This window comes from Sporobolomyces salmoneus, assembly GCF_050403485.1.
Source record: "Sporobolomyces salmoneus JCM6883 DNA, S_salmoneus_JCM6883_v1_ctg2, whole genome shotgun sequence".
In the NCBI taxonomy this organism is placed as follows: Eukaryota; Fungi; Basidiomycota; class Microbotryomycetes; order Sporidiobolales; family Sporidiobolaceae; genus Sporobolomyces; species Sporobolomyces salmoneus.
This window is the reverse complement of record NW_027481161.1, coordinates 552,961-579,581: the sequence shown is the minus strand read 5'-3', so window position 1 is coordinate 579,581 and position 26,621 is coordinate 552,961. Positions and strand designations below refer to the sequence as shown.

General features: G+C 50.6%; 12 protein-coding genes across 12 annotated transcripts; 6 read left to right on the top strand and 6 right to left on the bottom strand.

Moving 5' to 3' along the window:
• Positions 1–282: 282 nt before the first annotated feature.
• JCM6883_003735 (uncharacterized protein) lies at positions 283–2,681 on the bottom strand (the record flags this gene model as incomplete). The annotated part of the gene is made up of 2 exons (XM_076628706.1): positions 283–1,105; positions 1,180–2,681. The coding sequence occupies 2 exons, from the start codon at positions 2,679–2,681 to the stop codon at positions 283–285; spliced, it is 2,325 nt and encodes a 774-aa protein (XP_076491442.1).
• A 248-nt stretch (positions 2,682–2,929) lies between these two features.
• JCM6883_003734 (uncharacterized protein) lies at positions 2,930–6,740 on the top strand (the record flags this gene model as incomplete). The annotated part of the gene is made up of 7 exons (XM_076628705.1): positions 2,930–2,991; positions 3,076–3,162; positions 3,233–4,318; positions 4,385–4,542; positions 4,603–5,411; positions 5,479–5,825; positions 5,894–6,740. The coding sequence occupies 7 exons, from the start codon at positions 2,930–2,932 to the stop codon at positions 6,738–6,740; spliced, it is 3,396 nt and encodes a 1,131-aa protein (XP_076491441.1).
• Positions 6,741–8,396: 1,656 nt separating this feature from the next.
• Positions 8,397–9,776, top strand: FOL2 (GTP cyclohydrolase I; the record flags this gene model as incomplete). Its single annotated transcript, XM_076628704.1, has 6 exons — positions 8,397–8,748; positions 8,834–9,028; positions 9,108–9,217; positions 9,292–9,464; positions 9,567–9,686; positions 9,761–9,776. 6 exons carry the CDS (start codon positions 8,397–8,399, stop codon positions 9,774–9,776), a joined length of 966 nt encoding a protein of 321 aa, XP_076491440.1.
• Positions 9,777–10,216: 440 nt separating this feature from the next.
• JCM6883_003732 (J domain-containing protein) lies at positions 10,217–11,269 on the bottom strand (the record flags this gene model as incomplete). Its single annotated transcript, XM_076628703.1, has 3 exons — positions 10,217–10,321; positions 10,395–10,988; positions 11,075–11,269. The coding sequence occupies 3 exons, from the start codon at positions 11,267–11,269 to the stop codon at positions 10,217–10,219; spliced, it is 894 nt and encodes a 297-aa protein (XP_076491439.1).
• A 116-nt stretch (positions 11,270–11,385) lies between these two features.
• CMG1 (Cmg1p) lies at positions 11,386–12,778 on the top strand (the record flags this gene model as incomplete). Its single annotated transcript, XM_076628702.1, has 4 exons — positions 11,386–11,651; positions 11,715–11,938; positions 12,005–12,605; positions 12,694–12,778. 4 exons carry the CDS (start codon positions 11,386–11,388, stop codon positions 12,776–12,778), a joined length of 1,176 nt encoding a protein of 391 aa, XP_076491438.1.
• A 200-nt stretch (positions 12,779–12,978) lies between these two features.
• On the bottom strand, positions 12,979–14,263 carry PRE5 (proteasome core particle subunit alpha 6; the record flags this gene model as incomplete). The annotated part of the gene is made up of 5 exons (XM_076628701.1): positions 12,979–13,530; positions 13,599–13,669; positions 13,765–13,957; positions 14,042–14,128; positions 14,201–14,263. The coding sequence occupies 5 exons, from the start codon at positions 14,261–14,263 to the stop codon at positions 12,979–12,981; spliced, it is 966 nt and encodes a 321-aa protein (XP_076491437.1).
• A 308-nt stretch (positions 14,264–14,571) lies between these two features.
• On the top strand, positions 14,572–15,405 carry NIP7 (ribosome biosynthesis protein NIP7; the record flags this gene model as incomplete). The annotated part of the gene is made up of 5 exons (XM_076628700.1): positions 14,572–14,859; positions 14,941–15,075; positions 15,149–15,225; positions 15,298–15,325; positions 15,391–15,405. The coding sequence occupies 5 exons, from the start codon at positions 14,572–14,574 to the stop codon at positions 15,403–15,405; spliced, it is 543 nt and encodes a 180-aa protein (XP_076491436.1).
• Positions 15,406–15,826: 421 nt separating this feature from the next.
• Positions 15,827–20,954, bottom strand: JCM6883_003728 (uncharacterized protein; the record flags this gene model as incomplete). Its single annotated transcript, XM_076628699.1, has 11 exons — positions 15,827–16,001; positions 16,067–16,194; positions 16,275–16,490; positions 16,535–16,764; positions 16,850–17,031; positions 17,100–17,738; positions 17,806–17,996; positions 18,055–19,492; positions 19,562–19,643; positions 19,711–19,768; positions 19,839–20,954. 11 exons carry the CDS (start codon positions 20,952–20,954, stop codon positions 15,827–15,829), a joined length of 4,455 nt encoding a protein of 1,484 aa, XP_076491435.1.
• Positions 20,955–22,727: 1,773 nt separating this feature from the next.
• JCM6883_003727 (uncharacterized protein) lies at positions 22,728–22,973 on the top strand (the record flags this gene model as incomplete). The annotated part of the gene is made up of 1 exon (XM_076628698.1): positions 22,728–22,973. The coding sequence occupies one exon, from the start codon at positions 22,728–22,730 to the stop codon at positions 22,971–22,973; it is 246 nt and encodes an 81-aa protein (XP_076491434.1).
• A 242-nt stretch (positions 22,974–23,215) lies between these two features.
• On the bottom strand, positions 23,216–24,123 carry JCM6883_003726 (uncharacterized protein; the record flags this gene model as incomplete). The annotated part of the gene is made up of 6 exons (XM_076628697.1): positions 23,216–23,283; positions 23,353–23,394; positions 23,468–23,706; positions 23,778–23,815; positions 23,888–23,955; positions 24,030–24,123. The coding sequence occupies 6 exons, from the start codon at positions 24,121–24,123 to the stop codon at positions 23,216–23,218; spliced, it is 549 nt and encodes a 182-aa protein (XP_076491433.1).
• A 248-nt stretch (positions 24,124–24,371) lies between these two features.
• JCM6883_003725 (uncharacterized protein) lies at positions 24,372–25,785 on the top strand (the record flags this gene model as incomplete). The annotated part of the gene is made up of 2 exons (XM_076628696.1): positions 24,372–24,510; positions 24,581–25,785. 2 exons carry the CDS (start codon positions 24,372–24,374, stop codon positions 25,783–25,785), a joined length of 1,344 nt encoding a protein of 447 aa, XP_076491432.1.
• Positions 25,786–26,156: 371 nt separating this feature from the next.
• On the bottom strand, positions 26,157–26,563 carry PET191 (Pet191p; the record flags this gene model as incomplete). The annotated part of the gene is made up of 3 exons (XM_076628695.1): positions 26,157–26,235; positions 26,313–26,323; positions 26,390–26,563. The coding sequence occupies 3 exons, from the start codon at positions 26,561–26,563 to the stop codon at positions 26,157–26,159; spliced, it is 264 nt and encodes an 87-aa protein (XP_076491431.1).
• Positions 26,564–26,621: the final 58 nt, after the last annotated feature.

The following is a 26,621-nucleotide window of genomic DNA, read 5'->3' as shown; positions in this document are numbered from 1 at the left end:
CGCGAATTACTGTCCTTGATCTTTCGGGTCTGCTTGCGCCCTGCGTGCTGTCGGATCGTTCGCGAAGGTGATAAATCTCTTGTATCTGCTCGGGTGAGGCGAAAAGGCGGAAAGGTGAGGGGGAGAGCGTGAAGGGAGACATTTCATTCAATTTCGCCTCGAGCTCTCGCAAAAAAACGGCGAAACTTTATTTCGCCTTTTTGCGCACTGAGACTCTCTCACTACAGTCTACGAAGGAGTAACAGTAATCCTTTGCAAACAGTAAACCGTGAAACAGAAAGATCAAGCGTTCTCTTCCCTCGTACTTCCCTCGTCTGCTTCTCCCGCACTGTCTCGGTTCTCCCGGTCGTCCTCTGCTTCTGCACCCCCTTGCTCCTCGGCCAACTCCTCTCCAGCATCGTCCCGTTTCTTGAGCTCTCTCTCCAACCCCTCGCATCTAGCCTCGAGTTCCCTCAACTCCCTAACCAATCCCTTCTTCCCTTCCTTCAACCAACCCCCCTTCTCTCTCTCCCTATTCCTTTCCTCCTCGACCGCTCTCAAAACCCCTTCCAATTCCTCCAATTCCTCCCTCAACCTCTCCTTCCCAGTCGATTCCGTTCGTACTTGCTCTGAAAGTGAAGAGATCACTCGGTCTCGTTCGACTACCTCGGATGTCAGTCGATTAACTTCCCTCCTCAGAAACCCGATCTCGCCGCCCCCGAATTCTCCAGAGGAGGAGGAGGCAGAGTTGGCTGGATCAGCGAACCCGAATTGAGATAAAGGACCCGAGGAGTTCAGAGCCGAGGAGAGGAGGTCTTGCATTAAGGAGGTTAGACCGGTTAGATGGAATGGGACTAGACGATGCGTTGCGGAAGGTTTGGGACGGGACGGCTGTTGGTGGGGGAAGAGACGGGGGTGGAGCGAAGATGAGTTTGGGATGGGATCGTGTCGAGACGTAGAGGCGATGGGCTGGGGAGTGTCATGAAGAGGGACGGCTTTGCAGGACGTGGTGAGGCGTGGAGCAGGAGGTGGAGGAGTCGGTTCTCGAGCCTTTTTCTGAGTTGGGAGGAATTCGACGGGATAAGAATGTTGAGGAGAGGGATTTGGTCGGGGTTGCGGAGATACTCTGTAGAGTCGAGACCCCTCGATCAAACGTCAAGTACAAGGTCAATATCGAGAGGGGCAGAAATAGTGACTCACGATCTCGAAAGTGATTTCCTCTCGTTCTCAGCCATAGTCAACGCGTTTCCCTCCTCCTCATTGACCAGCGTCTCATCCCCTTCCCCACCATCATCAACATCGATCGAATCGCCATCAAACCCACCCAGAAAGTCCTCCCCCAATCCTTCCAACGTTTTCTCAATCTGACTCCTCGCTTCCTCGCTCAATTTCTCTTTTTTTTCCCTCTGACTGACGAACTCTTTTCTCACCTCCTCATCTTTATTGGCTAGAGTAGAATCTCCCTCCTGTGAGTGCTGTGAGCCTAGACGAGCAGAGGAAGGGGGAGGCGAAGAAGGTTTCGTTTCATGAGAAGATTTGATTCGTTGAGCCATTTGAGTCGGTAAGACGTTCGAAGGGGATGAGGAAGGCGGAGATGGAGATCCGACTTGCTCGGTCTCGTGTACTCGTGGTTGATTGGGCCGTCTGGGGGATCCCGAGCGAGTCGAGGGGCGGAAAGGAGAAGATTTCTGTTGTTCTTGTTTTTGTTGGAGAGAACGATTCGACGAGGGTAGCGGTGAACGAAAAGGAGAATTCCCGTCTGAAAACGAGGGGAGTTGACGCGACTCGGAAGAACCAGCAGTGCGTTTCGAAGGTGAAACTGGTCTGAGCGGAGAACGACTCGGGGATCTCGATCGAGGTGGAGTCGAGCAAGGAGGAGACTGAGTAACTTGTCGAGGAGAGGTAGATTCTTGAATCTGAGCTTGCGCCTGGATCGGGTTCCCATCCTCGTCGATTTCTTCCAGGAAAAACAAGACTTCTTCTTCTGATCTTGGTGAAGCGGCTCGTTCCTTCCCTTTCTTTTGCTTCTTTTTCTCCGGTCGTTTCCTCTTCTCCTCCACTACCTCTTGCTCCTCTTCCTCCTCCTCGGTTGCTGATCTGTCAGAGTCTGCCGACTTTCGACGAGGACGACTGGGAGAAGGAGATTTTGGAACCGATCGAGATCGTTTGAGCGGTAATGAAGATTGAGTCATGACTTTACTAGGAGGAGTTCCATCCCCTTTGACGGGGCAACGGAAACGTTCGAGTCCAGCGTGCGTAGAAGTCGAAGTCGAAGGACGAGGTGGAGGAGAAGGAGTCGAACGAGTTTTCGATTTCGATTTCGAGGTGGAAGTGAAAGCTTTCGGAGCGACAATTCGTTTCACCTTACTCGTGACTTCCTTCTTCTGTTCTACTGCTTCTGCTTGTTCGTCCGGATCACTCGAGGCGAGCTGATCGACTTCAGAGGATCTCGGTTCAAGTTGAGGAAGTTCCTTCTTCTTCCTCGGTTTCGTCACTTTCGGTTTCGGTACCATCTCCTTCTTACTCCTACCCTTCTCTGCTAGAGGTGCCGGTACAGTCGTGAACGAGTTCGTGAGAGGTTGTCTAGTGATCGGATCCCACACTTGTCCCGAGAAATAGAATTCGTCCGTGTTTGGGAGAGGGAGAGAGAAGTCTTTGAGCAAAGGTAGTTGGGATCGTGTTCGTGGTAAGGACTCGGGCATACACTCGGCCAGGTCGAAGTGGAGAGTGAGAGACAGAGAAGAGAGAGCGGTTGGTTGAATCGCTTCCTCTTCCGCAATCCCGACTCGCGCTCTGAGATAGACCATGTACAGTTGTACTCTGTACTAGTCTTTACTTGAACCCTCACTAGGAGTCATCGCCTCGTCAACCTCCGACTCGATCTTTCAGTTATTTACATCATCTCATCTCTCTTTCGATCGCGCTCCTCTCCCAATCTGCTTCCTGAAGTATGCACCCACTCAAACATCGAGACAGTGCGTCCCGTACTCGACCGGTAGATCCGAGGATCCAGTGAGTGTCTCTCCCTCCTCGTTCGATTCCTCCCATAAAACAATCGAAACTTCGCTCAGACTTCCTCCTCCTCGAATGTGGCAGGCAAGCGAAAGGTTTAGGGTTGGAATTGAAGAACTTGTTGAAAACGAACGAACCATGGAATCGGGAAGTCGAATTCCAACGAGATGCGTGAGTCCCTTCCCTCTTCTCTCTCTCTCCCCGGCTCTCTCCACTAACTCTCCCTTCTTGCGATTCGCAGTACCCGTAAAGCGTACCTTCAAATCGTCTTCTCCTCCCCCTCCCTCACTTCTTCCTCCCTTGCACTCCTCTCTTCTTCTTCCGCTCAACGATCCTCCTCTTCGTCTTCGAATTCGACTGCTCTCGAAGCCTTGAACCTCCTCTGGCTCGAAACGACTCATGCCCTCATCACGATCTATCGTTCAAAGTTAGCCAAGATGGATAAACAAATCGCAGAGAACCCGAAACCTCCCTCACGCAAAGGAGGAGGGCAAGAAAGGGATAAGAGAGGTGGAAACGACGGGAACGTTCAATACGCCCATCCTCACGGCAGATCTACCTCGTCCTCTTCTTCGACGACAGTGGTCGGTCCAGTCGCTCGCAGGAAGCTCCTACAACAATTCCAGAAATTCTTGAACAGTGAACAAGAATTCTGGAAACTTTTACTCTCTCGACTCGCTTCCCGACTCCTTCCCTCCGAACAACTCGAATTGAGACCCCTTGGGATTATAGCGAGTCATTACGATGATACGAACACGAGTTCACAACCCGAGGAGGAAGTGAGTGAGGAGGAAAGGAGGAGGAGGAGAAGGGAGGTTTTACCCTTGGCTCATAAAGGGTTGATTTGTTTTGGTGATTTGGCGAGGTACATCGAGTACAACAGTGATTTACCGACGCCGGCACCAGCAACAACTAGTGGAGGAAGAGGGGGAAAGAATCGAGGAGGGAAGAAAGATAATTCGACAACTTCGACGACCGTGAAGACTTATTCGAAAGCTTCGGAATGTTATCGACAAGCGAACCTGCTCATTCCCGACGACGGGAACTCTCATAACCAACTAGCGGTCCTCTCTCAATACTCGAACGATCCCCTCGCTTCGACTTATCACTATTATCGAGCTTTGACGGTCAGGATTCCGTTCTCGACGGCGGGAAAGAATTTGGAGATTGCGTATTCTAAGAGTTTACAGAGGTACGATTTCGAAGGGGAAAAGAGGAGGTTCGAGCAGGAGAGGGAGTGGGAAGGGGGATTGGAGAGTAAGGTGCAAGTGAAAAAGTTTAGAGAGGGGTTCATGGCGTTACATGCGATCTTTTTCACGAAAACTCAGTAAGCAATGAACTCCCTCGATCTGTTTCGAACTCGAACTGATGGAGAACTTCATTTGTTGCGCAGTTTGAACGAGTTGAAGTCGTTGATGAAGAGGGTTGAAGAAATGTTTCAAGGATGTACGAGAGAGCGATTGATCACTTCTGATGGAGTACTCAAGATCGTCGTTACTTCGTTGGCGGCGCTTTGGCATGCTCGTTTGACTAGATCAAAAGCTCTCAACGGTCAGTTCTTACCTCTTTCAACTTCTCGAGACTTCGATCTGATCCTCATCGGCGAGACAGACAACTCGACTCTCCAACTCTCAAAATTGAAATCCACCTCCGAACTCGGTTCTCTGAAACCTACTTCTTCGAAAGTCGCAGAAACTCCTTCCGCATCGGTCGGCCCTAAACTCGAACCCCATATCCTCCTACACGTTCTCCAACTCTACACTTCACTCCTCTCCCTCTCTTCATCCGAAACGAACGAACTCTACACCTCGAACCTGACTTCCTCCTCCTCCGTTTCGATCGATGAGAACAACGACGAAATCCCTCCTCTGTCACTCGATTCCAACATTTCCGCCGTCCTGCGTCGAAGTATCCCCGCGTTGAGGATCCTGGGGAGATGGTTAAAAACTCAACTAGATTATATCGAACGAGTCGAGAAACGTTTAATCGAGAAAGAGAAGAAACGATTACGAGCGAGAAAAAGAGCTAGTGGAGGAACTAGTAGTTTGGAGGAAGCTCAGCGATCACTCGACTCTTCAGGAGGAGGAACGGGAACAGGCTCGCAGGATGAGACGGTTTTGAGCTCGAGGGAATTCGAAGAGACTCTCGATGGGTTTTGGCAAGCTTTCGCCGATTACTCGAACTCGATTAAACTGGCGTTCCCAAATCAAGTTGGAAGATTGCCGGTGCTCGAGGAGGGAGTTTGGTTAGAGGAGGACGTCGAATGTTTAGGATTCGCTCCTTTGAGGAGAAAGAGTGCGGGGATGGGAGATACGAGGGAAGGAGCGAGGAGAGTAGGGAGAGACGTGCATCCGAATCAGGAGGTGTTAATGAGGATTGAAGAGGCGCAGAGATTCGCAGAGGAGATTGTTGATTCACCGGTAAGGCCTCTCTTCAATCAGCGGAATCGAGGAAGTGAAGCTGACACGAAGAAGTGGCTTACGGTAGTTCTCGAGAGTCGCACTCGTCGATGGGGCTTACGTTTTTGTACCTCAAGAGGAACCTTACTTGGACGAAGCGGACGAAGAAGGAGAAACGACGAAAGACCAGGAGATGAATCAGCATGAAGAACTCGAAATCGAGGGAGAAGAAGATATCGAGATGAGGGATCAATCGACTGAAGACGACCCAGTCGATCGAGCGATGAGGACGGCAGCTAATCAACTAGAACTCGATGGAGTTGAGGAGGAAGAGTTCGAAGATGATGAGAGTGAAGAAGAACAAATCGTTTTCAGTGGGAGCAGAAACTCGTCTCAACCTCCGGTATCTAGAGATACTGTCGCTCAACAACCTTCGTGAGCATGAATCCCTTCCTGCTTTCGCTAAGCAGTCGACTGACTGCAGGCGGATCTGATGATCACAGTGTTCCTCCTGGCTTTGCGCCTCGACAAGATACCCGTTCCTCCCCCTTGACTGCAGCCGACCTACGTCAACAGCTCTTCTCCCCTAGTCAACCCCTTCCACCCGTTTCAGTCGCCTCGACCCCAATACGCTCTTCCTCGCAACCTCCTTCTTCGAAACACGGTTCACCATCCCTCTTCGTCCCGACTTCGAACCCTGCTTCGCCCCACGCCCTCTCCTCAATCTGGGGAGCTCCTCCCGTTCCTTCGATCCATCTTCCCCATTCGTCTTCGGGTCTTCGTGGTCCTTCGCTCGTTCCGTCTCATCAACAACAACAACAGCAACCTCAAGCGATGACGGCTCATTCCTTCGAAGCGATCCCGAATCTTACTCATGACTCGTTTGCAGCGCATCAACTAGGTTGGGGAGCGCCCGCTCAACCATCGACAACTTCGCACTTACCTCCCCCTCCTTTGCCTCATATTCCGTCGGCTCAACCTCCCGCACAACTCTTCGGAAATCATCAGTCATTCCTTCCACCTCCTCTTCAGTCTCAATCTCACACGCCTGTCTTCCCGCCAACCAACGATCACGATTTCTCTCGTTCCTTTTCCCTCCCTCCCACCGCCTCTCGAGCTCCTCCTTCCGCTCCTCAAGCATCTCAAGTCCAATCACAGCCTTCACTCTTCCTTCCTCCCGGTCTGTCCACGGCCCATGTAGGGCTCAATCCAATGAGTCCTCTACCGAGACTACCGTCGAATGGAGGAGGATTTGGGTTCCCACAGCTACCGAAACCGACGGGGAATGAGAATGGAGGAGGAGGAGGGTGGCCGGTTTTACCGACTGGTCGTCGTGAACATGGATCTTGAGGATGAAAGGATGGAGACTACGAACGAGAAGCACGATTCGGGTTTTGAAATCGAATCGATCGTATTACGGTCAACAAGACAGTCCACGATCTACCTGTGGGCGGCGGCTCAGTCAGCGGTCGATTATACGGTACGGAATGACACGGCTGTGAGCAGGAGTAGAACGGGCTAGTGTGGAGGGAATGATCATCGGATGACAATCGATCTCTTTTTTCGCTTGTCTTTTCGTTTGTGCTCGCCTGGATTTTGGAGAGGATCGGGGTCGCCGACAATTCGTCATAGAAGAGAGCAATACGAGACGAAGGACAAGTCCACAGTCATCGGGAGGTTAAGGACGAGATGTAATTCGAAAAGTAAATTCAAGGATCAACGAGAATGCTGATAGAGAGTATTCTGCACGCTCCAAGGCCTCGTCAGAATCTTCGTTTCATTATTCAATCAAGTTAGATCAAAGGGAGAGGCTTACAAAAAGCCTGACCATTTCGGTACCAGGAATCCTGTCGACGTCTCTTCCATTCTTGAACAGTACGAAAGTCGGCAGGATCTCCCAAGTCCCTCCAACTATGTCAACCACTTCTCTCTGAGCCTCGACGTCACATTTCAAGAACGCAATCTGATCGAAATTGGGGTTGTTGGATTGCTCGTCGAAAAGGACCCCAAGCTCATGACTGGGCAGCACTGTGGATTAGCGCGAGGGAAAGCGGGAGAGGGCGGGCAACATGAAGCTTACCAGGGAGAGTCGCTGTCAAATCATACGAACTCGTGTCAACGTACAGAAGAAAGAGAGGGACCGGAATCGGATTCACCGTTGTTTATAGAACATGAGGACGCAAACCTTGTTCCCTTTCGTCACAGTCCAACAATGATCGAGAGAATTGATCTCGGTGACAGGCATGCTGATTGGCGGTATGTGAGTTGTGATGGAGGTCTTTCGAGAGAGCGGAACGGAAAGAGGGATTGCACGAAGCGAGTAACGTTGAGTTCTTCGAAGTTTGAACTTCTAGCTTCCATCGCGGTTGCGTTTAGAGTTTCGAATTTCGTCATCGTTCATGCAGCACAGTATCTATACTCTTGGATATGTAGCGAGTGGGCCGCACGATGCAACTAGTCATGCGAGATTGCTCAGGCTGACTGTGCGGGGTTTACTCTTGAGCGCGGGCCGGGCATCTTCAAACGCTCTGAACCCCGCTCGATTTCTCCGTTCGCGTAACGAAGAGGTCGCTGTTTTTAGCGAGGGTACTGCTCCCTCGGCGAGTGTACTGAACGTACTGCAAGACGGAGTGGAAATTCGCGAAACCTGCGACGACGCTGTTCGGAAGCATTGCGGCACTGCTGTACTATTCGCGGCCTCTCGATGGTGAACGCCGGCGAGGCTCTAGTGGGACTGCGGCTAGTACTTCCAGCAAGAGACGCAGCTCGGGTTGCAACGGTGCGAAAGACCCACAGTCACGTGATCAGCTTGTTAAAAGCTCACAAAGTCTCAGCTCTGCCAGCGTTCGGCCGGCCTACATATCCCACAGTTGTTAACCCCGCTTCCAGCCTGAGCCTTCGACAGCAGTACAAAATCCAGAGTCAACCCAAGAAAAACCCCGCAGAAAACTTTCTTCTAATCTCTCTCTCACACAGATCCACCTGCCCGCCTATACCCACAGAGCAATGAGTGATTCCCACTCTACACCACTTCGCATGCCACAAGCTTCCTCTCCGCTCAAATCCGAACTCCTCTCCTCTTCTTCATCTTCATCTCCCTCTTCATCTCAATCTCAAACGACCCCACGCTCTCTCGAACACGAACGGCAATTCGTTCAGAGTACTAAACAGGAACAACAGAAGGAAGCGCTCGAATTGGAAGATTTCAGGAAACTCGCGTTGGCGGAGAAACAACAGTTTGATCAAGCGAGTTCGTCTGGAGGAGGAGGAGGGAATGGAAGTGGGAGTAGTTTCGAACCGTTCGTAGGGAGTAGAGTTGGGTCTCCAATCCCGGATAGAAATGGACTCGGTTGGCCTGGTTCGTCTCTCCTTCTCTCTCCTCTCCTCTCTCGACTCGGAGGAAATTCGCTAATCTCCGTCTTCTCACTCTCTCGACTTCTCAGGGAAAGGTACCCTCGCCCGTCTAAACTCTACAGAAGAAGAGAAACTCCTTCGACAAAAGAAGTTGGCGGATGCGGTCAAGACGGTATTGGAATGTATTGGAGAAGATCCTGAACGAGATGGGTTATTGAAAACTCCGGATAGGTACGCGAAAGCTCTGTTGTGGATGACTAAAGGGTATGAGGAGAGATTACCTGGTTAGTACCTCTCAACCACCTCCTGAATGGATTGCGAGGAGGGAGTGAGTGAGCTGATGGAAGAGAGAGACGAATGTAGATGTGATTGGAAACGCTATTTTCGCGGAGGATCATGAAGAGATGGTTATCGTGAGGGATATCGACATCTTTTCACTATGTGAACACCACATGGTTCCGTTCTCTGGAAAGGTCAGCTCCTATTTCCCACCTCTCTCCAATCTGCCTTTCTGACATCCCATCTCTGAATCCCTCCTTTCGATCAGGTCTCGATCGGTTACATCCCTAACAAATTCGTCCTAGGACTTTCAAAGCTCGCTCGAATCGCGGAGACTTTCTCGAGACGGTTACAAGTTCAAGAACGGTTGACGAAACAAATCGCGACGGCGATTGATGAAGCGATTAGACCGATGGGAGTCGCTGTCGTTATTGAGGCTACGTGAGTTTCCGTCTCTTTTACCCTCTCTTTCCCTTTGGCCGTCTACGCGAAGAATGAGCCCGACTCAGGTTGACTGATGTGGTTCGTTTTTTGAATCGATAGGCATCAATGTATGACGATGCGAGGTGTACAGAAACCTGGAGCAACGACTATTACGAGTTCCATGCTGGGTGCGTTCAGAAGGAGCGATAAGACAAGGGCGGAATTCATGAGTCTCATTCGGTCAGTTCAATTTCGCAATTTCTCTCCTGGGTCGTGCCCGTTTCTGACCTCTGATGTGTGATTTGGATATACAGTAGCTCTCAACGATAGACCAGACACGCCGTTCCTGAATCCAACCGTTCAACCGATAAACCCCCTCTTCTAACTCGTCTCGATCCCTTAACCCGGGCTTTTCAAAGCGAGTCTGACTTTCATACCCCATCCCTTTTCCACGCATTTCAACCTGTGCAAACACCATTTCTTCCACCTTGTATCAATCATGCCTCAACTCGCATTCTTCTCTTTTCGTTTTCGCTCTCTTAAGTTATTCTTCGTGTTCCTTTTCTTCAGTACCTTCAACTGTACCCACTCCACTCTCTTTCAGTTCCTCTCTCTATAGTGACTTTCGTTCGGATCCGGAAACCGATAAACTTCGAAACCTCTCTCTGTCCGTTTCTCCTTGCCGCAAGAGTTTACGCGCTTCGTCCCCGCCAACAGCCCTGCTCTCCTGAAGTTCCCACTCAGAGAGGATTCGATGAGATAGATTACGACTATGCTACCCTCCGTCTCGTCGTCGTCGTTGTTTGTTCATGTCGATCATGCCCACCACTAAATAACCAAGCGACGACGAATACCGATCCAAACACGAACAATACCTACTCACGCAAGCTCCCAATCCTATCAGTCTCTCTCCACTCCTCAAGCCAGTAAGGAGCACAGAAAACTTACTTGAGAACTCCTCAAAGTACTCGAATCATTAATCAACCTACTCTCTTCCTCGGCTTTCTTCCTCCCGAAAACAGCCGTACCAGCTTGATAATGCTCGTCCACTCTCCCCGCTGTCCCTCCCGCTGTACCTGCTCCCATCGTAGTTGTACGTAGACGGGCAGCTCGTTTCGCAAACCTCATTAAATGATCATCCCCTCTCCCCGCTCTCTGACTGAATGGATCCGCCCTCGCTTGTGCCGCTTCCTCTGCACTCGATCGTTGACTCGCTCCAGCTCCTGCTCGACCCCGTTGTGGATGTTGCCATGCGTAATTCGCACTCTGTCTCCTTTCCTCGTTCCCGCTCGCACTGTTTTGAGCTGAATACCCTCCTGCGGCATAACCCATCCCTCCGCTCCCTCTCGTGTAACCAGCATGAGTACGACTCCGACGATGAGATGGACTCCCAGGACCCCCACGAGACAAGTCGTAAGATTTTCGAGAGTTTGGGTCAGAGAGGATCGAGTAGGATTGAGAGATTTGTTGGAATCTCTCTGTGCGTTGTTCGGGGGTCATGCTTGAGGTTGAAGGGGCATCGGGATGATACTTTCTCGATAACTATCCACTCACACGAACGAGTCGGCACGAGAAGGGGAGAGGGGAGAGGGGAGATGGGAGATGAGTAAAGAGATGGGACGACGTACTTCATAGAATTTATCTTTGATTTGTTTCCTCGTTGCAGAGTTGGACACGCCGAGGTTCGCATAGTGGTCTTGATCGAGAGAGAGCGAGGGGGATGCGTAAGATCGAGAGAAGGAGAACGGAGTTGCAAGTCGGAGGTTGCTCGTCAGGATCGAGCGAGGGAGGAGCGATGGGTGTGTCCGTAGGGAGGAGAACATCCTCTAGAGCTGTTCTGAGGGCGAGGACGTCGATTCGAGTGGGTGGAAGCAGAAGAAGCGACTCTCGATGCACGATGACGCTCTTCCGCTTCATCTCCTTCACTCACTCACTTCGAATGTCCGACTCTGAGCCCGATTTCGATGACCCCCGCTTCTTGCTCGATGTACCGACGACCAACCCCTCCGACCTGAGTTACATCGAGAAACGGAAACGGAAACTTCATTCATCCGAATTGAAAGGCCGCAACAAATCTCGGAAACAACTCGAAGAAGAACAACGAGAGATCGGGTTGAGTAGGAACTTGGTAGAGAGTGCGGCGAGACGGGAACAAGAAGGAGGTGGGAAGGGAGAAGGGGAGGATAAAGCGTTTAGGATGATGAAGTCTGTCTCTCCCACTCCCTCTGAACCACCGGGAGGCAATGACTGATGATTCGAGTTGTATAGAGCTATGGGATTCAAACCGGGAGAATCATTGGGCAAGAAAGAAACTCAAGATTCATTCGCTGCTCCGCCAAAAGGTTTCACAAAAGCTTCTTTCTCCTCTACTTCAACTGCAACCGATCCCTCTACACCCTCCACCTCTACATCTACCTCAGTAGCATCGACGAATGCGACTCAGGGACTGAAATCGACAACGAACGAACCAATCAAATTCCAAATTCGAACTGGTACGCCTCCATTTCCTTCCCTCTCCATCTTTTCCGCTCTAACTCTCTCCCTTGAGTTTTATCTAGGTCGTACCGGTCTCGGGATCCCTCAACGCGCACCTCCCTCCGTCCCTTCTCCTGCGTCCTCCTCGACTCCCGGTGAATTCACGATCGATTCGACTCCCCTCCCTTCCCTCTCCTCCTTTCTCTCTCATATCCGTTCAACGATCACCTCGAAGAAAGCTTATGGGATCTTGAAATCTTGTCGACGTACTCTCGAGGAATTGGATCGAAGAAACGGGATTGAGGAGGGAGAGAATGTCATGTGGTTCGATCCGGATGAGTTAGAGAGGGAAGAGAGGGAGTTTCGGAATAAACGATTATTCGAGAGACTCGATAAGGAAGTTGAGAGTGAGGAGGAGACGGAATTGGGGGATTCAGAGAAATTCGAGAAGAGGAAAGAAAAGAGTGAATTGGATTACCTGAGAGGGAGGTCTGAGACAGTAGTTGATGATCCAGAGGATGAGGAACAGAGAGAACGAGAGGAAGAGCTGAAGAGGGAAAGAGGGAAGAGGGAATTGGAGAAGAGGGAAGAAGGAACGAGGAAGGAGGAGAGGGAGGAATGGTTCGGGATGGATGTCGAGACGAGGTTGGCTTTGACTTTGTCGTATCTCAGGCACCACTACAAGTTAGTCACGCTCTCTCAGTCGAAGTCTTCGCACGGGGTGGGGTTTCGACGGCAACTGACGAGGTTTTCCCCTTTCTTGTTGATTTAGTTATTGTTTCTATTGCGGTTGTCAGTATAACGATGCGAAGGACTTGGAGGAAAACTGTCCAGGTACGGAAGAGGAGGATCATTAGGTCGCAGTCTGATTTCTCGTCGTTGTTCGAATTTGTTGTTGTAGCTTTCGAGGGAGAATCTACATATTTCTTTTCCTCTCTTTTCTTTCACGATGCCTCGCAATACTCTCGTGGTTACTGGCCCCCATCACTTCACTAGCCCGATGACATCGACAGAAGACTGATTTACATATTGCGAAAGAGTCCAGAATTCGGTCCTTCTAATCAGTTTGCATTTCCTCTCCACTCGCCTGCGGTGCGTCTCCTCCCGCAACTTCGGTCGCCGGTCTTTCCTGAGTCGGTTCACCTCCCTCTTCTTCTTCTCTGGGCGTCATCAACCCCAAATACCTCGTCAATTCTTCCCCCTCGATAATCCTAAACTTGTAAAACTCTTCCTGTTCCTTCTTCGTCAAACTCGCCAATTGTTCCCCCAATGCCGCAGGAGTTCCACTAGGTTGTTCAATCTTGACTACATCCGACTCAACTCCTTCCTCTTTCTTTATGTCTGATTGCGTTTGGGGTTCTTGCGGTCGACCAAGTCCGACGATTCCGATCGAGGTGTTTTCAATCGTCAATTCTTTGTCCTGTTGTAACGTATCCCTCAACGCATTCAACCCATGTCGAATCAACTCGTCCAACGTAGAAGAGGGGAACGACGAGTAATGAGTTTCGAGGTAAGTTTTTGCGGATTGAGAACGGGCTCCGATCGACATGGCGTAGTATTCGAGACAGTTTCCAGAGGGGGAGAACTCGTAGAGATGAGGACCTTTATCCTGTGAATCGTGGAGAAGGGGTTAATCAAGAGAAGGAGGGGGAAATGGGAGAGAGATGGGAAACGTACGTCGTATCCGGCAACGAGGAGTCCTACTCCGTAAGGTCTGTGACCGTAATGTTGAGTATTGATTTGTGCCTCTACACACGCACACACCACTCGAGTCAGTTGTCAGCTCACTCAACGAGAGAGAATCGAGAGGAAGAATGGGAGAGAAAGTTTGATGGAAACTCACTGTCCGCGATCGCACCGACGATCCTACTAACGGGTAAAGGTCTATTGTAAACCATCCTAGAACTCATCGCTTGAGTCCTCATGAAATTCGACAAGACCCTCGCATCCGAGGTCAATCCAGCAATCGCGATTCCGAGATGATCGTCAATTCGGATCAACTTCTTTTGGTACGAGGCTAATTCGCCAGTTGAACGCTACGTCACTCAAGTCACGAGGGAGAGAGTCAGTGGGAGAGACAGAGAGGTGTAAAGGGAGAGATGAGATGGGTGACGATTTACTTTGAGTCCTAGAAGAATCACATGAGTATCGGAACGTAATCCAACACATGCAGAACCTTGTTTCACCGCTTCCAACGCATACTCGACCTGGGTAGAGTAGAGAGATGAGAGATGAGCCGCGTCATTCGAGAGAAGCGAGAGAGAGGGAGGAACACGAACTTGGTGGAGTCGTCCTTGAGGGGAGAACGTAGAGTTGTCGTTGTCGTAAGAGTTGCGATGCATCCTGACGATAGGGTCTGAGGTGGAGAGATGAGAGATTCGGGAGAGGGAGCGAGAGACTCGTCTTTTGGTAAATTGGACGACTGGCTGTTTGGTGCTCTGAAAGGGTACTCTACTCGTCTACGTGCCTCCCTTTAAGTCAAGAGAGCTGGGTGATTTACAAGGGAATTTAATCTCAACTTCATCAAAAGTCGAGAGAAACTTCTCTCGGATTCGCTCTCTTCACACAACCTCAAGCTCTAATCCAGTCAGTCAAGCTCTCACCACAGTCCACAAGCTCCGACGAACTGACAACTCCCCCTCGTGCAGTCATGCGACCTCTCACCGAAACGGAAACGAAAACTCTCTTCTCCAAACTCGCCAACTACCTCGGTTCTAACCTCGTCCACCTCGTCGATACCCCCGAAGATCCCCACGTCTTCCGTCTCCACCGCTCCAGAGTGTACTACGTTCGAGAAGCGATGATTCGTCAAGCCGTTAGTGTACCGAGAGTCAATTTGATCAGTTTGGGAGTTTGTTTGGGGAAATTCAGTAAGACGGAAAAGTTTAGGTTACATGTTACTGCGTTGGATTTGTTGGGGAGGTACGCGAAACACAAGGTGAGCCCAAAATTCTCGCTTCAATTTTGAATTTTGAGGGAGTTTTCGTTTTTTTCTCATTGATTCTCGACGTGCTTGCAGGTCTGGATCAAGGCGAACGGAGAAATGCCTTTCCTCTATGGTAACCACGTAGTGAAAGCTCATGTTGGAAAGACGACCGAAGATATTATGGAACATCAGGGAGTTGTGGTTTACTCGATGAACGATATTCCTCTCGTTCGTCTTTTCTCTCTCTCATATCCCTCGTCGGGAAGAAGTGGCTACTGATAATGCGGGTGTCGTTGAACAGGGATTCGGAGTAACGGCGAGAAGTACGATCGATACGAGGAAAACGGATCCTACAGCGATTATCGTTTTCAATCAAGCGTAAATCTTTTCTCGCCTCTCATTCTATCTTTCCGCGACGCAATGAGACTGACTCGAATCCGTGCGATACAGTGATGTCGGAGAATACCTCCGTGACGAAGTGAGCCTTTCTACTCCTGTTGATCGAGTGACTCGGATACTGATATTCTCTTTCGCTTTTCACAGGATACCCTCTTCTAAGCTTGCGACTTTCGACTTCCACCTCCTCGACCTCTGCTTCTCTTCCCTTCTGCATCGCCTATTCGCACTTCGTCTCTCGCTCGCAACCTCCAAAACCCTAGACTTTTTCAACTCCCGGTCGACTAACTATTGCTGCTCCTTCGTCTGATCTTGTATTAATGTTGTAGTACCACCCCTCTTGATCTCTCTTGACTTGGAACTCGTGTCAACCCAGAAACATTTCCGAGAATCTCGAGCATGAAGGAGCAGCATGAGAGTGATTCATAGTTTAGATTGCCATGCCAGCTAGCAAGAAGGGAGAAAAGGCTATGCATAGATAAAAGTCGAAACAAACAGAACCCAACCGAGAGAAGAAAGACGAAAGAACTGGGTATAAATAGAGATAGAGAGAGAGAGAGAGCGAGAGAGAAAGCGAAAGAAATCAAGCGAAACCGTGATTCTTCCTAAACCCAAACTTGCTAGACTTCCCACTCAACGCCGAAGTGACTGGGGTGTCAGTCCTGCGACTCGTTGTTGATGTCGATCGTCTCGAAGATGAGCCAGTCGAGGAAGAAGTCGAGTTGGATCGTGATGGTGGTCCGGTTTTGAAACTCGTACTGAAGTCTCACGAGGATATCGTTAGTGATTGTTTTTTGAGTGAGAGACAGAAAAGGTGACTCACACTGCACTTCGACCGCCCGCGGACACTCCGTTCCCTCCACCTCCTCCTCCTCCTTGGGATTCTTCCCTCGAATCCCCAGTTTTATAACTAATCTTGATCGATTCAGCCCGAACGACCGAGTATTGAGACTACTCGCAACCGAACGAACCCATCAGCTTTTCCACTCCTACAACGAGAGGAGACAGAGAAGGGAGAGGGGTGAACTCACCTCGATTTGATCAAAATCATCTTTCTGAGCTCTCGGGACAGACGGCTTTGAGGCAGCAGCTTGAATCCGATTGTTCGTCTTGTAGTTCGCGATGGGAGAACTCGAGTATCCGTATCGAACGTCCGTGTAGGCTTGAGTATCGAACTCATCGGCCTTGAGTCGTTCTTCCTCGATCTCCTTCTGCTCCATCATCAACGTTGAAGTTTCTTCAGTGTACTGCGCGCGAAGTGGGCGAGGGAGAAAGAAAAGAGGAGACTAACCTGTCTTTGAACAGCTTCGAGTCGAGCATCTGCATAACTCGTTTTCACTTTCGGGACGGGTTCACCACCGAACGGATCTTGACTCTCGAGGTAAGATTCGTCCTCCATTTCGTCTTCTTCGTTCAGTTCGTATTCGTTAGCTTGTGAAGGTTCGAACAAATCTTCGTTGTATTTCGCGATCGAGGTCGATTGGATTTGTTTTCCGAACGATTTCGTTTCCGGATGTTCGACTGTAGAGAGAAAACGCGTCAAGAGGATGTGTCAGCTCTCGATAGTCTCAACAGTGTGTAGTCAACGGGGAGAAAGAAGACTGACGAAGTTGAGCGGTCGTCAGGTGATCAGTTCGTTGTTTCTTCTCTCGATGTTCTTGTTTCTTCCACTCGTCATCGAAATCATCGTCGCCGAGGTCATACGCTGCTCGTTTGTTTCGAAGTTTACCATCGGCGACGGCTTGAGCTCGTTTCAATTCGGCAGCATCTCGTTTGTCGCCTTCCTCCCTGAGCATCCATCGACATATCACAGGTGAGCGCACTGTGGGAGTTTCGGGTAGAAAGAGTGAACGTACCGGAAAAGTTCCTGAGCCTTTGCGTCTTGAACCGCCTGAAGTTCCTCCGAAATCGCCTCGTTATTCACGAGTTCCGTGAGTTCCTCGTCGTGTCCCGTCTCATCTTCGTCCTCACTCGCCGCGTTCAATCCTCCTCCATCTGCTCCTTCTTCATCCGAATCGAGATTCGCCTGGTCTTGAATGAAAGCGTTCGTTTCTCTTCTTCCTCGTTTCGGTTTCTCCGGAATTGAGGCGAGTCCAACTGCTGCTGCGGCACCTTTTCGAAGAGTCTCGAATGCGTTACGAGGTTGAGCTGCTGAAGGGAACGATTCTCCAGCTTCTTCTTCTTCTTCTTCTTCTTCTTCCTCGTCGTCGTCGTCCTCCTGCAGCATCGGAACGACTTCGGTCGGATCAGGAATCTCTTCAGAGATACTTTCAGTTCGGATCAGTGCCGCTTGACGACGGAGTTGATTCGGGTGTCGAAGAGCTTGGGTGGGAGTGGCGTTGACTTGAGTCTGAGTTTGAGTGAAGCCTTGAGATTGGGATTGGGATTGAGAATCTTGAGCGGTCGAGAGGGAAGCTGGGAATTGTTGAGATTCATGAGGAGAGAACGATGGCGAATCGGCGAACAGACCAACGGGTCGAGTTTGAGTCATGAACCTATCATTCCATTCGATCGTCAGAATCTTCTCGCACAGGGGAGACTGCAGAGAGAGAGGAAACTGACCCTTGTTTGTTGATGTATTGACGGGGAATCGCTGCTTGTCGAGGAGTTCCCGAATCGACTTTGTGGATTCCACCACGAGCTTCGAGGAGAGCAGCGTCGGCGGCGCGTTCCGCAGTACTGATCAAAGGTTCAGCGATAAACATCGTCGGAGCGACGGGAGTCGGATCACGAGGACGAGCGAATCCTTCCTCCTGTTGATAGAGCACATCAGTCTCAGTCGAAAGGAGGAAGGAGAGAGGAGGGACTTACGTCGTTGTCACCTCCAACTGCTTGACTGAATTGGGAATTGAAGAACTGAGAGAATCCTCCTCCGTCGTCACCTCCATTCACTCCGCCGAACACGTCTCCGAACTGAATACGAACAGGAGCAACTTCTTGAGCTTCAGGTACGACTTCCGTTGCGAGAGGAGTGGGAACCGTCGAATTGAGACTCGATTTCGTTTGTTCCTCCTCCTCTTCCGATTCATCGTCAACGACAACTCGAGGTTTGACCTTTCGAGCGACAGGTAAGACATCCTCTTCGTCCTCTTCTTCTTGACTTTGAGCAGCGAGATCGTTTCGGTGACCCAATCGATCCGAGTTTTGAGAAGAAGCGGGCATGACGAGTTCTCCGTCGCTATTGAATTCTCCTTCTTCAAAGTCGATGTCTCCTTTCGGTTCAGGATCAGGGACGTCGGATCCACTTCCCAGTTCGTTCGCGTCGGACATTTGAGCGTCCTCCTCCTCTCCGACTTCAGATTCTGCTTTGTAATCGGAATCCTCCTCCTCCTCGATTCGTTCGTCTTCCTCCTTCTCTTCCTCTCGTTGTTTCTTTTTCTTCTCGATCAATCCCGTCAAATCAACTCGATCCGAATCCGTCTTCGTTTGTTCAGGTTGCTGTTGTTGACGATGAGCGGTTTGTTTCTTGAGTCGAGCTTGAAGCGATTGTTGTTGAGCCTTCTGCATCAAGACATGGTTCAGACTCGTTTGATTGATCGTAACGGGTTGCTTCGCTTTCGAGGCAGTCGAAGAGGGTCGATTCTTCGAAGGGAGACTGTTCGAGTAGTGTTGAGCGGGATCCAAGTTTGAACCGAAATCTCGACCGGCATTCCTGAGTTGGCTTTCGGAAGGGTCTACTTCGTCGTGAGAAGGGTTGACTCGAGCGAAATCGGTTAGGACGTGTCGAAGTTGAGTACCGGGAACTGGAGTCGAGCGAGAGTGTGTTGTTGTTTGTCGGGTAGTCTTGGAGAATACCGGAGCGCCTTCAATCTCGATGTCCGAGTCTGAATCCGAGTTCGACTTTGCTCTAGCTTTCGCTCGAGCAGCTTTGATCATCTCTTCTCTCGCTCGCTGTTTCTCCAGCTTCTCTCTCTCCCGTTCCGCCTTCTTCTGTTTCTCCTCCTTCTCTTTCGCAAGTACTTGGTCGAGACTGAGTAGGTCGTCGTCGCTGTCTTCGTCGTCAGAGGGTTTCGTAGGAGCTGATGTCTGAGCGTATTTCTTCGATCCCCAAGGCGCAGTCGGAGCTTTGACGAGTTTTCTCCCGTCCCGTGATGCTTGAGGGGTAGGTTCGTTGTCGGAGAGCTCGATCGGGGAATGTTGACGTTGTTTGCCGAGTGCTTTTGCGGAAGGTTGCAAGATTTTGCTTCGAGGGGAAGAAGTGGTGATAATCTCGTCGGAAGAGGTAGGTACGAGCGGAGCGGTAGAGACACTGTGCGATTGAAGATGTTCGTCAGCGATTTGTTTGAGTACTTACGGGGAATGAGGAGAGAACACTTACGATCGATTCGAGCGGGATTCCTTCAAAACGTCTGTAACCTTGAACGTGTTCTTCGTCACCGGTACGAGTCGTGCTTCTTGTCCTATACGTACACGTGCAAGCGAGGTCAGATAGGAACACGGGACGCGCGATCGAGCGGGAAGACTTACCTCGAGCGAGCTGAGCGGTCATTTTGTTCATTTCGGCTTGCTCCTTCTTCGAAAGCCCCTGTAGTGGAGACCGAATTGACACTGTGAGTAACAGGAAGAGTGCAAGCGGAACAAGAGCGAGTGCGTACCTTGACTTTTGGCTTTCCGGACGATTTCTTCGATTTTCTCTTCTTTCTCGATTCGTCCTCACTGCTCGCGTCTTCGATGGCATCAGACGTAGGATCTCTTTCCTTACGAGGAGGAGGTGGCGGAGGCGTAGGAGGTTGATTCTTCTTCTTTCTCGCGGCCAATTCGAATAGTCGTTCCTTTGACGTAGCGGGAAGTGAAGGAGCGATCCGAACGGGTGAAGAGATACCGAGGTCGCCTTCGCGGTCGGAAGAAGGTTCGAGAGTGGGTGAACGAGCTGGCGAGGTGGACAGGCGACGAGCTTGAATCGTTTTGTTTGCCTCGTTTTCGCTGTCTTCATCTTCCGAATCGACAATCGCGCGCTTCTTCTTGATGTGAAGTCGAGCGGAAGGGGCGACAACCGCTTGAGTCTCCTCGTCTTCGTCTTCTGTCGAGTTCAACAGGCGAGTCGAGGCAGCGGGATTAGGTTGAGACGAGACGGCGTCGGAATCGGTCAGAGTCGGGAGAGAGGAAGAAGTTGGAGGTTCGAGAGCCTTGCGAGGTCGAGCTGGCGATTCTTCGGCTCGTGTATCGATCTCGTCGTCGACCGCTTTGAGTTGATCTGCGAGATTTCCGTGTTTCGCAAAGAAATCGTCGATTCCTCCTCCTTCTCGAGTGTCTTCGTCTTCTGATGAGTCGTCGCTGAGGTTCCCAAGTAGATCGTTGACTGGTCGTCGATTCTCCTTCCTCCCCGTTGCCTCGTCCTCCTTCTCGCCCTCTTCCGAAGTTGGACTCGTCGATCGAGGTTCGCTCGAATCGACTTGCGAGCTCGAATTCACCTCTATTCCTCCTACATTTCGTTCCGTCTCCATCTCCATCTCATCTACTGGATCCGTCTCTGGAATGACCGATGTCGATTCCCTTGCGAGGGATTTCCCGTTTCCCTCTTCAGTAACCGGTTCCTCCTCGACTACTTTCTGTTGCTTGCCGTATCGTCGAATCACGCGTGCTGTCGTCGTCTGATTCGAAAGTGAAGGTCGAGTGATCCCAGTCGACGCGAAACTTTTCGGAGTTGGGGGTTCGGTAGAGGTGGGTACGGTAGGAGAGGTGGACATTCCATCTTGTGCCATGTCTGACATCTCGAACGATGTAGAGTCTGGGCGAGAAAATGGAAAGATGTGAGATGATCACGTTCGAACGCGTAAAGTGCTCGAGGCTTTCTCAGGCAGGAACGACGGAGTTACACTCTTGTGTCGACTGTACTGTGTTGTGATGAATGTACGCGTGTCGAGGGTGCGAGCGAGAGGTCGAGATGGGTGAAGAGAAGAGAGGAAAACTTCTCGACTTGAAAACGCGGTGAGAACCAAAGTCACGTGACGTCTATGCTCAATTCTCGCTCGAGCGTTTCCCAACACCTCGTGAGGCTATAGCCTGTCGCTCTGGAGTCTCTACTCCTTCGTATGAGAACGGTAGCGGTCGGAGGGGAGCTGAAAAAGGGACATCGACCTCGATACTTCCTCTTCTCCTCGATCTTTCCGTTTCCGTCGTTCTTCCTGTTTCGTTGTGCGTCCTTCTGCTTATGTGCTCAGCTTCTCTGCACAGGATTGATCTGCGTCTGGCGGCAAGACAGTGACACCGGTCGAATCTGGTCACGAGGACAGCCACGTGTCAACTCCCTCGAGGTCCAAGCTCGAGAGAGAGGTATAAAAAGCAGCAACTACCCCTCGTTGTCTCTTCCTTCCTGATTTGTATCTTTGGTGCACGGCTCTCCCCTTTGTCCTTGCTTCTTCTTTTCAACTCATTTTCGGAAGTTTTGGACTCTTTTCTGTCTTCGTACGACTTTCTTTCTCCTCGCTGGCTTGACTGCCCGCCAATGGCCCGACGAATGCAGACTTCAACTCAGGTGTGAGTACCTCCCTCCTTCTCTCACGCTCCTCCCAGGCTCGCGCACACAACAAAGACCAGAAAACTGACGCTCTTTCGTTCTCCTCCCGTCGACAGTGCGAATTACTTTCACGCAAGACGCAAACTCGATCGCCAAGATTATACTTCTGCTCAACCAGTCTCATCTGATTCTGTGTCAAGACTCGATAGAGTTCCTCTGCATCAGCGCCCCGGTTTTGGTCTTTTGACTCCGGCTGGCCGCGGAAACGAGAAGAAAGAAGCCGATTACAGAGACCGTTTACGGCTCGCATTGGAACAGCACAAGCTGGACAAACTCGAAAGGCTCAGAGCTAAGCTCGCCGCGAGTGAAGTCGAAAACGAAACGTTAGAAGAGGTTAAACCTCGGCTCTTCCGTGAAAACGAAACGAATGATCCTCCTTTGCGAGTTGAATCTTCTGCTGTAATCGTAAATGTCGTACCCGACGCTGATCTCGGATCGGACGCGAATAGACTCGAAAAAGAACAGCTCGTAGCTGCGAAAATGGAGTACTTGGACTCGACCCCTTACGACCTCGTCCCGTGTGTCAAAAAGGAGCCTGACGCCCTCGCAGAAGTGTCGAAACTACGATACACCAAGGTCGAAAAGGGGAAAAGGCGGGAAGAGGCGGACCTCGAAGACAACGACGTGCAAGAAGAAGGCAAGCTCAATTCTGCTTTCTCGCGGAAACGTCCTCGGCGCTAACCTGCTTTTCTTCCCTTTTTGTATAGAACCTCAACCCTCCTCGTTTCCTGCCGTGTCCCTCATTGCCGCCGACAACATCATCTCTGAATCCTCTGCGCCAAATTTCACTGTCCTTCCACCCTCTCCGGCATCTGCCCCCCTCGCTTGCGACTTCCTCCAACTAGAGACCTCCGCAGAAGACTCGTCGACCACAACGAGCGATTCATCAAAAAGGAGGAGGAAAAAACGACGTTCTCGTTCGAAGAAACAAAAACAAAAACCTATTCAAGTGCAAATCCAACCTCGCATGCGAGCGAAACGGAAGACGAGGAGACCCCAAATTGATCACGAACAAGCAGCTGTTGAAGGAGATCCGAAGGAGATCGAACGGGACGACGGAATCGACTCGAACCAATGGAATCCTTTTCAACTTCCAACTCGGTCCTCCTCTGGCTCACCGCAACCGTTCCTGTTCCCCGTCGTCTACGAGTGGCCCGTCTTCAAGATGCCGTCGTCGCTGGAACCTCCTCGTGTCGTGAAACCTTTCGGGTAGAAAAGAGGAATTCTCTGTTTGATGTTGATCACCTGGATCTGGAGTTTTCGTTGGTTTGTTCATAGTTGGAATTTACCCTTGTCAGTCTGTTCCGGAATCGCAAGACCCTTCGCGCCTCAAACTGTTCTCACGCTAGTGAAGACTACTATAGTGATTCGATGAGAGGTTCCAAAGAGATTATTTCGATATTGCGAATTTTTTTCGAGGTTCAATGAATCGCTGCAAAGATACTGTTACACCTTCTAAGCCTTGGAAGCGTCCATGATAGCTTGAACGATATCACCATCAGCCGATTGGATCGCTTGAATAGCTGTGTGGAAACGATATGTCAGTACCGACCGCGATGCGCACACCGAAGAGTGAACCCAGCGAGACTGACCTTTCTCTCGAGAGCAGTTGGCTTGCGAGACCACGAGGTTGACTACGAGTCGCAGGTCAATACCAGATCAGCTACGCCCTGTAGACCAAGCCAAAAGATATTGCAAACGACTCACTATCGTTCTCATCGACATCTCCACCCTTCGCTTCCGGTTGTTTCTCCCCCCTAGCCTCGGCCAACGCCTTTGCTTGTTTCGCTTGACGAGCGGCTTCAGCAGCTTGACGACTCTCCGATTCGTTGATCGTGTTGGCGCCAGATTGTTGTTGTTGAGCCGCGGGTTGGAGAGGAGGGAAACCAGCAACGGCATCTTCGTTTTTACCTTCTCCGAAAACGATGTAGCATTCAGATCCGGGACTACACGCAGAACGAGTTGCAGAGAGAGTTAGCGAGGGAGGAAGGAGAGAGGAGGAAGGGAGAGGACGTACGATTTGAAGACCTCGGGGTTGGAGATCGCAAAGAGAACCTATGTCGTACGATCAGGAAATCACAGTCAGCTCGAGTGAGAGGAAGCTACTGATGAGCGACTGAAACGTACGCCCTTAGGACGCTTCATGACGACCCTCGAGACACCCTCGATCTTCTTGAGACCGAGCTTGCTAAGAGCTAAGCCATCCTACGACAGGAGATCAGCCCGCAAGTCGAGGAGAAGGAGATAGATGAAGATGGGAGGGACGAACCTTTTCGGGCCTTGAGTTCTTGACGACCGAGAGGCGAGGCTTGGTCCGTAAGTTGGGTAGCGGCGAGATCGTTAGAGATTTCTTCGAGAGACATGACTGATTAGCTAGTGAGTGGTTGATGAGCAAGAAGAGAGTTCCGTTTCGTCTCTCTCCTCTTGATTTCCACTATCGATTCGACTGCAAGACACGCTGGAACGTTCACTTTGGGATTCGTTGTGGCTCTTACTCTCCCTCTTATCATTCCTTCTCCTCGGTTCCGTCTCTTTCCTCGACTCTATCTCCTCGAATTCGGATCAGCTCCTCCCTCCCCACTTCAACGCTACCATCCCCTCTCCCAGCTCGATGGCAACGACAACGAATACAACAACTGCTCTGAGTGAGCTCGACCGGGAACTTGCAGAGAAGAGGAAGATGTTTCTGGAGGATTTCGAAAATGGGAATTCAAAGAACTGGATCATTGTCATGGGTAACGAAGCCGGAGGTACGTCCATCCCCTTCTCCACTCTCTCATGGCGTTACTGAACTGGTCCCCTGATCGTCCTGCGTGGTAGACCTCGATTCCCTCGCCTCCTCAATCGCCTATTCCTACTTCGCTTCCCGATCCTCCTCTCCCTCCTCTGCCTCGTACATCCCACTGCAACTCACCCCCCGATCCGATTTCTACCTCCGACCAGAGAATCTCGAGTCCCTTGACCTTTCCTCCATCTCCCCAGCTTCCCTTCTAACAATCGACGATTTATCTTCCCCTTCTACTCTCGAATCGAAATTCGTTCTAGTCGACCATAATTCCCTCCTTCCCGCCTTCAGGACTTCTACAACGCCTACAGAAGACGACGGAAGGGTTCTGGCGATCATAGATCATCATGTCGACGAAGAACAACACCTCTCAGCGAATCCACGAATCATTTCCCTCATTGGATCTTGTTCTTCTCTCGTCGTGAATCATTTCCTCCCTACCACCGCCACCACCGAGAATAAAAAGGAGAAGGATGTGCCGAGGGGTCTGGCGGATCTGTTGATCAGTTCAGTATTGATCGATACGAGATTGAAACCGATTCAAAAGGGAGGGAAAGCGACTCCTCAAGATCTCGAAGCCGTCTCCCGTTTAATACCTTACTCGTCATTCTCGAATCCAACACCAGGAGAAGGAGGAGGAGGGGAGGTCGGAACGTTGTCAGAGGAGGAAGTGATGCAAGGTTTGAAGTTGAGAGGAGAGAAATTATCAGATTTGAAAGAAGACGTTTCGTGGATGAATGGATGGGACCTCCTTCGACGTGACTACAAAGAATACATCACCGACTCGACGGAAGGGATCAAATACGGTTTGAGTACGGTTCCTCTCGGATTCAACGTTTGGCTGGATAAATTCGAAGAAGGAAGCGAAGTTTCTGGGTTGTTGGAGGATGTGAGAGCGTGGATGAGGGAGAGAGGGTTGAAGTTATGTGGAGTGTTGACGAGTTATACTCATATCAAGAAGAAAACGGGAGAGGAAGGGAAACATAGGAGGGAATTGTTGGTTTTGACGAATGAGAGACGGTTCGATGTCGTGTTTGAAGGGTTGGAGGGGGAAGAAGTGCTCGAGTTGGGGAAATGGAAGGAAGCGAAGAACTATGGAGATGTCGATCAGGGGGAGACAGACGAGGGAGTAGAATGGGAGAGATGGAAGGTTTGGCAACAAGGGAATACGAAAGCGACGAGGAAAGTCGTCGCGCCGGTGCTGAAGGAACTGGTACATAGAGCTTTGGAAGAGAAGTAATGTCATACTACGCTTAGTCGACTCTCTGTCTGTCTTGGTCACCGTCGTGGAGAGTTGAGTTCTTGAGTTGCGAGATAAACGAAGAAAAATATTGCTACAAGTGGTGGTATTATCCTTCCTTCCTTCCTTCCCGCACAGTGCTCGTCTCAAGGATAACAGAACGAAGAGCTCGAAAACGACCATTCACCTTGCGTCCCCTTTCTTCCCATCACCCAGAGGTGTGGCGAGAGATCAAAAAGATACTCGAGGTGAACAGGCGTTTTCGAGCTCTTCCCTTTCCGTATAACTCTCAAAATGACGCCGTATCCTATCTCCTATCACTAAGGGTATATGTTCCGATCTGTCTGCGAGAGCGAAAGAGCGGTAGTCGCTCATAGTTTCGTTCCTTCTCCGAGTCCTTCTTTGCCCGTAGTCTTGAACTGAGCTGGTTCGTTCCCTCTGAATCGTTTCCTGTTTCACTTTTACGATCAGCAACGGACACAGGGTCTCCGAGAGAGCGGAACGAAGAGAGAGAGAGATGAGATTACCTCATATCCAACTGTGTGTCGTCAACTCCTTAGAATCAGCTTGGTCTCGATTGCGGGTTCGAAGAGTGTGGACAGACCATTCCCTTCTTGCATTCGAAGAAACTCTTCCTCAACAACTGACACTCCTCGGGTAACTCTTCGACATGATTCTTTAAACAATCCTGAGGAGTTCTTGGCGGGTTCGATCGAAGGACGCAGTCGGACTGGAGGATACAATTCCCTAGTGCTTCGCGGATACCTGAACAGGACATTCTCGGTTGCTGATCGGGAGGTGGAGGAGGGTAAAGAAGATCAAAAGAATTCGGGATC